We start from the raw sequence: 13712 nt of genomic DNA on the forward strand, positions 1-13712 counted from the left end.
TCTTCTGTAGCGAGTGTCTCTGCCTTTTCTGTAGAGGTATCATCCCTCATGTGGAGGCTGGAGTTGATGAAACACGGCGTCTGGGCAGCTCCCGAAGAGCTGCCACTTGACATTGCCAAGCCTGTTGAGCAGATAATAAACACACCAGCGTGTGAACCTGACGTTGTGCAAAGAAAGCACATTTCACATCTTGAAAACCACAGAACTGCAGAATCCTGACACGGATTCTTCATTTTAATATTCCTTGGTTTATTGGGGGGCTTTTCGGCTTTTAATTTAATTTGGTGGCACTTTGAAAGTGAGGCTCTTGGAGGTCCGTTTGCCGGCTGCTAAGGAACTGCTAATCTCATCTCCCAAAAGCATTTGGTCTTTCTTTTTTTTTTTTTTTTTTTTTTTTTTTTTGCATTTGGTCTTTCTTAAGTGGGCTTTCTAGCAATACAAGAACCTCCAATGCTCAAGGAGAATGTGATTATGAGCAAATTGCATCTGCTTACATTTTTATTGTGGAAAGGAAATTGAAACTTACGATCATACATTCTCAGAACCTGGTTTGAGGTTTGTTCTGTTTGAACTTCAAAATCCCTTAATACTGTGGCTGACTGATGAAAGATTTTTTTTTTTCTGTAAGTCAAACAAAGATAGACAGGCTCACCTTTCAGAAGCCTGTTCCAAACCAAGGCTCTGAGGCGGCTCTCCCCAGGAATTGTCGACTAGAAAAATCTCCACAAGGCAGGGATTCTGCAAACCACTGCCCCTCCGCCCCTACCTTGGGCAACGTCTGGTGACATTCTGGGTGGAGAGGTTGCTCCTGGCATCTAGTGGGTAGATGCCACAGATAATGCTCAAAATCCTATAACGCACAGGACAGCTTTCCAACCAGCCCCAACCAATAATTATCCAGCCCAGCCCAAAAGGTCAACAGTGTCATGGATGAGAAACCCTGCTCTGGTGGACACCTCAGAAAACAAGATACCGCAGCCAAAGAACCAGGAAAGCTTTTCCAGTGACTGATTCCTACAAGGCTGCCCTAGCGCCCTGGAGAAAGGCAGGGATCTGAGCCAGACTGCCTGGGTCCGAATGCCAGCTCCATCACTCACTGGCTGTGCCTCCTTGGGCAAGTCCAACTTCTCGGTGCCTCGTTTTTCTTCTCTGCCACACGAGGATTACAATAATAGTACTTCTCATACAGAACACTTATGGGTTTTTCACTGGGTTAATAGTCCTAAAGTGTTTAGAATAGTGCCAGGACAGGATGCAGGTACTTCCTAAGTGGTTTTGCTGATCTCAGGAAAAATAAGTTTCAGGACTTCGAGAAGTTTATCAACAGTAGAGACACGGCTTCAGATTCTAAATTGCCACGGCAGGAAAAATCAGTCGATTTCATGTGATAACCACATCCTTTCTTTCCAGTTCATTAACCTCCATCAGGAAGGCACTGAGTAGAGGAGCCCCCTTCCCAGCCGGCTCAGCCCAAGCACAGCAAACACTTCCTCTGTGCTCCCGTTTCTCCCCCTCCTCCCCCAGCAAAGCGAGCGACTGACCGTCAGTGGGTGCCCTTCAGATAGAAGGGAAAGCACAACCCCCCCCCCCCCCCGGGCACGGATGCCACCCACCCACTGGCACTCGCACCCCCGCCGGCACCGCGGATCGCGCGGGGCCACCGCCCGCCCTCCTCCCGCAGCCCGCCCGCCGCCGCCAGGTGGGGCACAGCTGGGGCAGTGGGACTGGGGGCAAGCCTCGGCCAAAGGGGCGCGGGGAGCAGAGCCCGCGCGCCTTGGGCCGGCACCCGGGAAACGGCGTCGCAGCGCGCGGCAGCCCCCCACTCGGGCAGGGGTGCCTGGAGGGGCCGAGGAGGGCCGCCGCCGGGAGGAGCTGGGGCCGGGCGACAGCACACTCACCTGGCCGCGTTCCCTAAGCCACCTGCCACCCAGGGGAGCAGCAGCGGGAGCGCCAGGGCCCAGGGCGGCGGCATCTTCGGCTGGGGCCTCCCGCTGCGTGTCCTCTGTCCCCTCGGGGCCTCCGCTCCTCCGCTCCTCCGGCGCGGTCCCAGCAGGCGGTGGGGGCGCCGGCGCGGCTCGGGCTCGGGGTGCTGCTGGCGGGCGGGCGGGGCGGGCCGTGCACATCTGGCTGGGACCCGCCTCCAGCCCGACCCGCGCATCCTCCGCGCTAGCGCTGGCGCTCGCCGGGGAACCGTCCCCCGACTCGGTTCACTTCACTCCGGTCAGAGTCCCCCGTCGTGCCAGGTTTCAGACAGCTGCTTGCGGCAGGTTTCGGGGATACCTGCGCTCGGATTTCAGAATTTGGTTAAGTCAAAGCGGGAACCAAGGATGCTGGTTCAGAACACTCCTTTACGACTTTTGTTTAGGTTTTCATACTCTGCTAGGTTTTCTTCCACAAACTGCAAATCGTGGGCTGCTAGAGCTGGAAGGTCACCAGGTCCTGGGCAACCCCTTCATTTGACAGGTGACCTCCCATGCTCATTTGCAACAGCCTGCTCACATGGGGCCACAAGACGATACTGTGATATAGTAACCCGTGCAGAAACACAACTGGTCCCTCCTCTACCCCTTCCCTGCATCTATACCGTTTGGTTTCACAGTGGGCAGAACCTATGACCCCACATTGTCCCTCGGGACTCGGCTGTGACTTGCTTTGACCCATGGCATACGCGCAGAGGTTAACCAGTTGCCAGTTCCAAGCCTAGGCCATGAAATACCCGAGCCTCTCTCATGGGCACAAGGAGACCAAGCCCCAGCCAGCACGGCAACCTAAGGAGAATGAGGAACAGGTGGAACAGAGCTATCTACTCAAGCCTAGAGTCGCCCAACCCACAGATCCACGAATGAGCTCAGCCACGGTCAGCAGTGTCAGCCAAGCGGAGGCCTTACTGTGACAATCTGTTACTCAGCAATAGCTCTCAACACCCCCTGTGACCTAGTTTTAGATGGAGAATAGTTTAAACTAGAATATGAAGAAAGTTTGTCTTGACAAGCTCAATTCCGGTTACGTAGTCCCTATATGCCTTAATTCTAGCCAATAAAATGTGAGGAGTGGAGATGGGGGAAGATTCTTGCCACAGATTCTTCATTTACACCATAGTAGATCTCCTTACCTGTCTAAGTCATGCTGGATCTTTGGTTTTATGGTTGAAGGTGTCCTAATGGATTCGGTGTCCTTGGTTAGTAACCAGCTAGACCACTGAGCTGTTTCTAGATGATAGCGACAGGCCCTGTCCTAAACACTGTGCGTGTATCATCTTGCTCAACACCCACAACTCTATAGATAGTGATTATTAGTTCCCCCATTTCTGAAGTGTCAAAAAACGGAGTCAGGGTAAGCGACTCACCCGAGCTCATGCAACTAACAAGTGTAGAACTGGAAAGGAGGGCCCCTGTCCCTGGGGCTCTGCTGATAGAGAAATCCTTTTGCTTACTTCTTACTCCCCGGGTGGCTTCAGATGTCAAATGAGTCTCATGAATAAGGTAATCGATTAGATGACCTCTTCAAGGCCATTAGTCTTCATCCCAAAACCGATTTGGTTTACTGAAAATACTAAAATTGAAAGGAAAGAACAGAAGGTATGAACCATGTGCTTGCAAATACCTTAAAGCAAATGGAATCTAAAATCTTAGTGTGGCTTTCCCCACAAGCTGACCATGGGAGCAAGGAGCGGAGTGGAAGCAATTTTCTCTGGAGGTGCAGACGACCTTGGCAGGGGAGTGAGGAGTAAGTCAGGAAGGGAACTAGCAAGTATGGATCATGGGGTCATCGCTGGGGGCAACAGGAGCTCCGAGCTGCTGAGCATCTCCCAGAGCCAGCTGTCTCTGCATGAGCTCATCCAAAAGGCACTTGCATTCAGTCACTGCCGGAGGCCCTAGCAGGGAACCGATCCTAGGACTTTGGCGGGGTGTGGTGAGGGCAGACTGGGGGCTGACAGCCAAAGGCAGCCCCCAGCCTTGCAGATGCTAACTACCAATGTCCTACGGTCAGGCCCAGGGGGGCAGGGGCCGGGCACCACACTGGCTGCTACCTCATTTCTAGAGGCTGAATTTGATCTGCAATTATGAGTTTTTGGCCACGCCACTTCTCCCTAAACACGCAAATCCAGATCACTCCTCTAAATAAACCATTACTCCAAAAAGTCCCAATAAAACATGAGTAGCCTAACATGTGGGGGCCATCCTGCCTTCTTAGCCCTAAGTTCTAAAGTGGTGCAGTTTCTGTTTTTTGCTTTTATCAGAGCAGACTTCTCTTCTGTAGGCTTAAGAGAGGTGATGAACATCCCGGGTGTTCAAACTCCCCTCGGCCGACCCACTTATTATTTCCTGAGGGGAGCTGTGAACCAAGGCGCCGTCAGGGAGCATGATGAAGAGAAGGAACCTGGAAGTGATGTGTTGCCAGGTGAGAAGACACTGGATACGAACCGCCATGTAGAGGCAGGTGTTTTTAATAACACTGTGGCGTTGCTGACTTTGAAGAGCACCGCTCTTTAGGGGGCCCACACTGCATTCTACAAAGGAAAAGCAATCTTTGATCAGAATCTCATAAAATCATCCACACCTTTTACAGTGCTACTTTTGTTTTCAATCTATTTTCACTGAGCCCCCTGCGTGGTACAGGTGTGACAGGATATTTTTGTGCCTTCTAAATATATACCTGTAACACATAGAGAACTTTTCTTACATTGTGCCTGGCGCTGAGATCCAAAATTACGTCCAAACAGCAGCACCAGAAGCAAAGCATTAGCAGATGAAACGGCTGGACGGAAGAGAGTCTAAGGGAAGAGTTTTCAGACTTTATGGTCATTACAAATTAGCTGAGGGTCTTGTTAAAATGCAGATTCTGATTGCATAGCTCTGGAGTAAGACCTGCGTCTTGATTACTAAAAAGATCTCAAGATGCCTATGGTGCTTGTCTGGGAACCTCTTAGGGTAGTGAGAGTCTAGAGATCCCCTGGAGGAGCAGTTCTCAAGTTCAGCTGCACACTGAGATCATCTGGGAAGCTTTGAAACTCCTGGTGCCCCAGCCCCACCTCCAGAGTTTCTAATGTACGAACAGTGGGTTGAGTGTGGGGACCTGTAGAAAGTTCCCTGGTGGTTCTTTTTTTTTTTTCCCCTGGTGGTTCTAATGGCAAGCCAAGCTTGAGAACCATTGTTTGGACCAACTCTAACATTTTACAAGTGGAGAAAAAGCTCCAATGTGTGAAGCACCTTGCCCAAAGCCACAACACAGGATGAGTTCACACCTTTGTTTCCATCACATGGCCTTCTCCTAAAACTTCATTTTTTTTTTTTAAGATTATTTAAGAGAAGAGCACAAGCATGTGCGAGTTGGGGGAGGGACAGAGAATTTTCAAGCAGACTCCCCACTGAGCACGGAGGCCGTTATGGAGCTGGATTCCAGGACCCTGAGCTCATGACCTAAGCAGAAATCAAGAGTCGGCCACTTAACCAACTGAGCCACCCAGGCACCCCAAACTTCATGTTTTCTTGATCATTCCTTCTGAAGAAGAAAATGGTACCTCTTAATTCTTCTTTTATGTTAATTGCAGTGACATGTTCTAGAAATTGGATGGGTTTTCCCAGTCTGTTTTTCTCTCATTATTCCACGAAAGGAGTCAACGAGGATGTGTAAGCTTCTTGAAGGGGACACGGCTAAATTCTATGTGGGAAGGTGTGTCTTCGGGTACATATTGCTTTTCTTCATTTTGTGCCTGTCAAAGTCCCTGTTCTTGGGAGCTCCATGGTAGAAGAAAAAAATCCTTCCTTTTCCCCACCTCTCCTCCTTCCTTCCTTCTTTGTCCTCTCCCCTCATTCTTGCTCAAACGTTTATCTGTAACCTACAAAGTGCCAGGCCCGGTGGGGACCGCTCGGTAGAAATGTGTCCGCTGGACGGTCTCTAGCTTTTTTCTCCCTGGTGACCTGGGCTGGCCAGCTAACATGTGGTTCTTAGAACATCTGGACCACACTTCTTGGGGAACAGAAAAAAATGAAGGTGAGATTAAAAGAGGAAAAAAAATAACACCATGATTCATTTCCCCTCAAGTGTTGCCAGCTCTAAAAACCTCCTGCTTGATAATTGAAGAGAAACTTATTTATGGATTGTTATATGCTAGATATTTCAGAATGATTATCTACTCCTGACAACAAGGAAGATATTACCATGCCGTTTTACAGATGAGGCTCGTGAAGTTTAGAGCAGTTACATCTCGTATATGGTCATCTGTCAATGGAACAGAAAAAACGTGGATTTGGGAGCCAGAGCTCACTGGTGGTTCATTTTGCTGTCAGACCTTATTCTTCACAGCAGGGATTCATGGCCTGGTGGGGGGAGGGGGGATAAGGTCAGTTTGCCACCAGAAACAGTGAATATTTTATATGTCGGTGAGGATCAGCATGGCTTTCATCTAATTTTTAAGTGACCAATCTATGATCTATGACCCTTTAAATGTCACTACTATATAGAAAAATCTCCTTGTCTACAAGTGAATGAAATTTCATTGTTTGAATGTTAGTGCCCTTGACTTTGACTAAACTTATGTTCCCAACTGAAGGCACTCAATCATCGAGGGCTTTTCTTTTTGTCTTTCTTGGGAGGTGGTAGAGCTGGAGTCCACCCTGTATACTTCCTTCCTGTTCCACGTGTAAATATCCTTTGCTATTTTCCTGTTCACAATTGAATGTATTAACTTGGCATACCCCTGCAGGGCTTGTCTATTTATTTTGTCCTACAGAAATCCTATACAATGATTTCTGAGAATGAAAGCCAGGCAACTCCATTTAGATGGGCCTTAAAAGTACAGACGCTTACTCAAAGCCGCTCCGACTTGACTTGAAAAAGCTTGGTTGGGAAATGTTCTGTGGACTGTAAAATTGGAACTATATTTGTGATTCCTCTTTTAAGATAAAGGTAGCAAAATTTGCCAGAACAAAATATTGCTTTTCTTTTTTTTACATATACCCCTCCCTATTTGCAAAAAGTTCCATATCCTTTATAGACTTACTCCTTTAACAAACACTTATTGTCCTCTTGCCAATCATGGGGTGGACACTGTGCCCAGATGGGATGTAAAGATGATTAAGAGATAATCCTTTGCCCTGGGTGACAGACATGTAAATACATTAGAATTAATGGTCTAAGTGTTAACAGAAGTACTTTGGGGTGCCGTGGAAACAAGGAAGGAAGAATATAAATTCTTTGGGTTCTACACGTATAAATGCTGCTCCTGGATTATCCCCTACGTTCATGAATTGTTTACTTAAACTATTTTCAAATAGCAAGATTTTTATAAATTAGGAAATCTTGAAAAATTGTCTGCTCGGATAATAACTGGCCCCAGACCCACAGGAGTGCTGCTCCTCTAGAGTGAGGAAGAGTGAGTTTGGTAAAAAGAACTCAGGGTTGGAAATCAGAAGAATCAGGATTTAGTTCAGGGTTCTACTAATTTCCTCAACCTGGGCAAGCCAGTTCATATCTTTGGGCTTCACTTTCTGTATCATGTTTGCAAAAAATTCTGGATCTTTAAGTGTCTCTCTCCAAAGTACCATGACTCTAACATTTTCTTTTGTGGAAAGGGGGGAAGAAAAATCAACTATGACCCAAAAGACTGTATTTGAAATTGAAAAGCTGGGCTAATTTCAGCAAGGAAGAGATCTTAATTCAACGAATAAATGGATGGATAAAGGAGTGAATGAAATTTCTCTTCCATCGTGGCTAATATTCGTTCTGCTTTGCTTCTGGCCTTTATTCCACACATTCTGTGAGATCTTTAGCACATATGCATTAATCTAATTAGTACTCACTTGGTGCCAGGCACAACGCTAGGGGTTGGTAACATAGTTCAGGATGTCTAGCATTGGCTGGCATTAGTTCCCCCAGTCATGTCTACTTAAACACTCATACACTTCCAGTACACCATCATGAGATGAGGGTGGTCCTGTCCTATTGAGAACTGCTGGCCTAGCATGACAGGGACCACAGGGAGAACTCACCAAATACACCCTCTGCTTATGGCTTCCTTCTTGTCTTACCTACTTACCATTGTTCCCTTGAATCACCTGCAAGTAAGGTATTTTCACTCATAGTCTCATATTTATGTCTCAGGGTCTGCTTCTGGAAGACATACACTTTCTTAGGGTAAGGGGTGGGATATGGCATCCCAAGCTCTCTCTCTTAAATTCTCTGGGCCTTGTAGCCCCTTGTCTAGCATAGGTTGCCTCTTTTTCCTTTGCTTTTATTATGGGTAGATACACCTTTCAGTATTACTTTCCTGCTGCTTTAAAATACTTTCCTTGAAATGCAAACCAAAAGCACAATGAGGGATGCCAGGGTGGCTCAGCAGTTGAGTGTCTGCCTAATGCTCAAGGCGTGATCCCCGTGATCCTATGATCCCAGGGTCAGGGAGGAGTCCCACATCAGGCTCCCTGGGAGGAGCCTACTTCTCCCTCTGCGTAGGTCTCTGACTCTCATGAATAAATAAAATCTTTTTTTTTGAATAAATAAAATCTTAAAAAAAAAACCACAATGAGATATCCTCTCACACCTGTCATCAGGATGGCTAAAATAAAAAATACAAGATACAAGTGTTGCTGAGGATGTGGAGAAAAAAGAAGTCATGTACTATTGGTGGGAATGCAAACTGGTGCAGCCACTGTGGAAAATAGTATGGAGGTTCCCCAAAAAGTTAAAAATAGAGGGGTGCCTGGCTGGCTCAGTCATTAGAGCATGGAACTCTTGATCTCAGGGTGTTTGAGCCCCATGTTGGGTGTAGAATTTAGAGTTCCTGTTTAAAAAAAATTAAAAATAGAATTTACCATAAGATCCAGTAATTCCATTACTGGGTATTTACCCAAAGAATACAAAAACACTAATTTGAAAAGATATATATATATATATATATATATATATATATATATATATATATATCCTTATGTTTACTGCAGCATTATTTATAATAGCCAAACTATGGAAGCAGCCTATCCATCGAGAGATGAATGGATAAAGAAGATGTGGTATATATACACAATAGAATATTACTCAGCCATAAAAAGAATGAAATTTTGCCATTGTAGCAACATGGATAGATCTAGAGGGTAATGCTATGTGAAATAAGTCAGAGAAAGACAAATAGCATAGGATTTCACTCATGTGGAATTTAAGGAAAACAAATGAACAAAGAACGAGAGACAAACATAAAATCAGACTCTTATCTATAGAAAACAAACTTGGTTGCCAGAAGGGAGGGAGGGAGGGAGGGGGATGGGGTGAAATAGGTGAAGCAGATTAAGCATACACCGATCATGGTACTGATCATGGTACGTATCGAGTAATGTATAGGATTGGTGAATCGCTATGTTTTACACCTGAAACTACTATCACACTGTATGTTACCTTACTGGAATTAAAGTTAAAAATACTTTCCTTGAATCATTGGCAGCCCAAGCGTCTTCATCCTCTTTAAGTACCTCTTTAAGTGCCTCTAGCACTCCTCAGGAGTAATAAGACATATTTTGGGTGCTTGAACATCTTAGCATTCCCTCCCCAAATTTTAGTTTTCTTGAAGGTTTTATTCATTCATTTTATTTTAGAGAGAGAGAGTGAGCCAACAGGGAGAGGGGCAGAGGGAGAAAATCTCAGACTCCCTGCTGAGCATGGAGCCCAATGTGGGGCTCGATCTCACAACCCTGAGATCATGACCTGAGCCAAAATTAAGAATCAAAAAATAAATAAACAAACAAACAAAAAATTAAGAATCAGGCACTCAACTGACTGAGCTGCCCAGATACCCCACGTTCCCCAAATTTTAAAACTAGCTCCTACAGGGATCCCTGGGTGGTGCAGCGGTTTAGTGCCTGCCCTTGGCCCAGGCCGTGATCCTGGAGACCCAGGATCGAATCCCACGTCGGGCTCCCGGTGCATGGAGCCTGCTTCTCCCTCTGCCTGTGTCTCTGCCTCTCTCTCTCTCTGTGTGACTATCATTAACAAAAAAAAAAAATTAAACAGAAAAAAAAACTAGCTCCTACAATCTTACTAACATGGTAGGCTCAGTGGTCGTGCCCTGTGACTCACCAGTCCTCAGCCATAGCTGATTGGACCAGGGTGGATATAAACACCATGCTTTTCCTCTGTGGATCTGGGACACGAAGGTCATTAATCAATCAACAATAGGGGCTGGAGAACTGCAGTGGGACAAGTCAAGGCGTGTCCAAGCTGAAGTTAGGGCAGGGGACTGATGGAGGAGCAGGAGCAACAAGGCTACTGAGTAGAAGGGGAGCAAATGCTTAGGTACTAGGTGGTCCTGTATCAGTCTTTACCTGCATCTACATGTATATCTGTATCCATATCTGTATCTATCTATACACAATCTATGTATCTAGCTACACATATATAAACCTGTATCACAGTATCTCTTGCTCTACAACTGTAATTATATCCATGCCTGCCTATACCTATACATCCCTAAATATATGTCTATCACTCTCAATCCGTGTACGCTTATTTCTCTATATATCCATAACTAATATTGTATCTGTAACTACATGTCTATAACTATCACTATACCTCTATCACTATATATCTCTATAGTTATCACAGTACCTGTATATATTTAATCTCTCTTTTTAACTTAATTTGACGGGGGGGGGGGGGAAGGGGGAGAGCACAAGCAGGGGGAGGGGCAGAGGGAAGGGTAGGCTCCCCGCCGAGCAGGGAGCTTGATGTGAGGCTCCAGGATCCCAGGATCATGACCTGAACTGAAGGCAGGCACTTAACCCACTGAGCCACCAAGGCGCCCCTACATCTCTGTTTCTACAATTATACTTATAACCATCTGTTTCTCTATCACAGTCTATATCAGATCACTATCTCAAACTAGTTTGAGGATTCTTCTCTTCCTTTAAGGACTAGACCTACCTGCTGCCCTCCATCTCTAGGAGTTCCTGGATCCTTCTCATATACTTTCTTTGAACTTGAGATAGTCCGTTTTTATCTCCTGCATCCAGAGGAGTCCTGACTAAAGCACTATTACATCCCACCTTCTACCTTTTGCCCAGTCTGGCCAGCCTGCACTGACCCTTTCAAGTAAAGAAAAAAAGAGGTTCATTTGCATCAAACACAGAATCTTAAGATGGAAGAGATGCTCAAGATCATGGCATACAGGACTTCTGTTTTACAGATGAGTAAATGGGTACAGAGAGCTCCAGCCTGGAGTTGGCCTTAAGAAGTTAGAGGCAGTAAAATATAAAAATGGGGATTGAATGAGGGCACCTGATTGGCGTTCTTCTTGCCACTCCAGTTTATTTTTACTGGGAAAAGGAAATGCGCTGAAGAACTGAAAGACAGTTTCATCAGTTGAATTTTCAGAATCTATTGCAGCAGATGTTACAAGGGCATCACCCCTAGCTTTCTGGCTTCTCCACTGATTGACAAAGGCTGCTCATCTTGAACACTTGCCACTCTTCATCGGAGGACTTTTAGTCATGTGATGGACAGGGATTTGGTGACTCTACACCCCACCACCTCACCTCTTGGTTGGGAAAACTCTACATGGTCTCCCAGTGTTCCCCAGGGGATTGGAGCTCCAGATGCCTAGTGTGGAAAGTGACTTGATAATTCACTCTTTATTGGCTTCCTTCTCCTCCCCATCGAACTTCCCCATTCCCTTGCTAACATTTCCTGGGATCACCTTCCAAATAACCTCCTTGCCTCTGGGGAGACCCCCAAGACACCTATGTATATTCTAATAGAAACAGTTTCCATCTGAACTTTGAGGATCTCCTTTTAAGTCCATTTAACATAAACTCTATTGTACATATGAGCTCTGAGGCTCCTCATGGCCAATTTCAGAACTGTGAGGTACTTTGGTCTTTTTTTAGATTGTAAGTGGCCATTTTGATACAACTCTATTTATCCTAGTCTGACTATAACCAACAAAGCTATAAAACCCATAAAAGTCCATAAATCTAATCCTGAGTTCATTGCATGGCCCCACACCTTCCACTTCACTGAGTTTACAAACATGTTTTTGGTACTGTATAATATTTGTATAGTGTCAAAGTGAAGAAAATGTATCTTTTAAAATTTGTCCTCAGGGGCGCCTGAGTGGCTCAGAGGTTGAGTATCTGCCCTCGGTTCAGGTCATGATCCCAGGGTCCTGGGATGGAGCCCTGCATCGGACTCCCTGCTTCTCCCTCTCCCTCTGCTTACTGTTCCCCTTGCTTGTGCGCACTGTCAAATAAGTAAAATCTAAACAAAATTTTTTGTTCTTGGGACGCCTGGGTGGCTCAGTGGTTGAGTGCCTGCCTTTGGCCAGGGCGTGATCCTGGAGTCCAAGGATCAAGTCTTGCATTGGGTTCCTTGCAGAGAGCCTGCTTCTCTCTCTGAGTGTCTCTGTCTCTCATGAATGAATAAATAAAATCTTAAAAGATTTTTTTCTCACTATAATAAAGTACACTATAAGTTTCCTAAATGACATATTTATGGTATCTGTAAATTCTAGTATTTCCTTCTTTTGTCAAACTCCTGAATCTGCTTGGATGCCAGAGAATTTATGCAACTGAAAGCTTATGGTAGAAACACAATATGATAATTATCGTATATTCATAGATATCTTTGCTAAATAGAAAAATATGTATTAAAATTTTATTGATGTTAATCTCCATATTATGGAAATAAGATATCCCATGTTTGCTACCAGGCTCCATTAAGATAATTACTAAAACATTATAGATGTTTGCATATATTCAGGAATTAATAATGCAACACGGGTTTGATGGAAATGTTTGTACATGAAGCTTACTTTTAAAAAGTTCATTTTAGGGACGCCTGGGTGGCTTAGCAGTTGAGTGTCTGCCTTTGGCTCAGGGTGTGATCCTCGGAGTCCCGGGATCGAGTCCCACACATCGGGCTCCCTTCGAGGAGCCTGCTTCACCCTCTGCCTGTGTCCCTGCTTCCTCTCTCTCTCTGTGTCTCTCATGAATAAATAAAATCTTTAAAAAATAATAATAATAATTAAAAATTCATTTTATTTGCTCTTTGGTTCAAAGGTTTCCCCCAGGGAAAGCCCGAGTAGCTCAGTGGTTGAGCATCTGCCTGCGGCTCAAGACATGATCTGGGATTAAGTCCCACATCAGGCTCCCCAAAGGGAGCCTGCCTCTCCCTCTGCCTATGTCTCTGCCTCTCTCTCTCTTTCTCTCTCATGAATAAATAAATAAAATCTTTAAAAAAAATCCCACAAAAAAACGAAGGCGCCACCTTTTACTAGCTGTATCTCATGGTGGGGTGGGGTGCGATCGAGAGAGTTAAATTTGTTTCTTCATTTCCTCAGCTGTGAAATAGGAAGAAGATACCTCCCAGGGTCATTGTACAGCTAAGCGTGTTAATACAAACTCAGACCTTAGAGTGGTACCTGGTATAAGGTAAGAACCCATCAAGTGTTAGAGGTCATCAGAGTTAGAATGGTATTTTATGAGATGTGTCCAAAGCCCACAACTGGAGAGGGCCAACCAGCTCTTTCCATACCACCGCACTACAGTCCATCTTCAAAATCAACAGTGGCTTTGGAGTTTGGGGTCAAATAGGAATTAATCTCCCAGCTAAATTATTGGTTAGCATACCAAAGAAATATGCATCTTGGGAGAGCTCATTTTCTGCAGCCTGACAAATAGGAAGCCAGGATTTATTGCAAAAATTCTGGTAATGCTTTCTAACATAAA

The 13712-nt window shown here is 45.3% G+C and overlaps 1 protein-coding gene across 13 annotated transcripts in view; it reads right to left on the reverse strand.

Moving 5' to 3' along the window:
• Positions 1–13712, reverse strand: part of EGFL6 (EGF like domain multiple 6) — a 256008-nt gene that overhangs the window by 62923 nt on the left and 179373 nt on the right. For 9 of the 13 annotated variants that reach the window (XM_072818136.1, XM_072818134.1, XM_072818128.1 and 6 more), the window contains 5 exons: positions 6162–6320; positions 4684–4774; positions 4425–4510; positions 3347–3552; positions 1899–2280 (listed from right to left, as the gene is read on the reverse strand). In XM_072818136.1, coding sequence (XP_072674237.1) covers positions 1899–2158 — 260 coding nt within the window. In that variant the 5' untranslated portion in view covers positions 2159–2280; positions 3347–3552; positions 4425–4510; positions 4684–4774; positions 6162–6320. The remainder of the gene's footprint in view (positions 1–1898; positions 2281–3346; positions 3553–4424; positions 4511–4683; positions 4775–6161; positions 6321–13712) is intronic. The other 4 variants (XM_072818131.1, XM_072818129.1, XM_072818133.1 and 1 more) reach the window with 3 other exon arrangements.

The sequence above is a fragment of the Canis lupus genome, chromosome X, assembly GCF_048164855.1.
Source record: "Canis lupus baileyi chromosome X, mCanLup2.hap1, whole genome shotgun sequence".
Taxonomy (NCBI): Eukaryota; Metazoa; Chordata; class Mammalia; order Carnivora; family Canidae; genus Canis; species Canis lupus.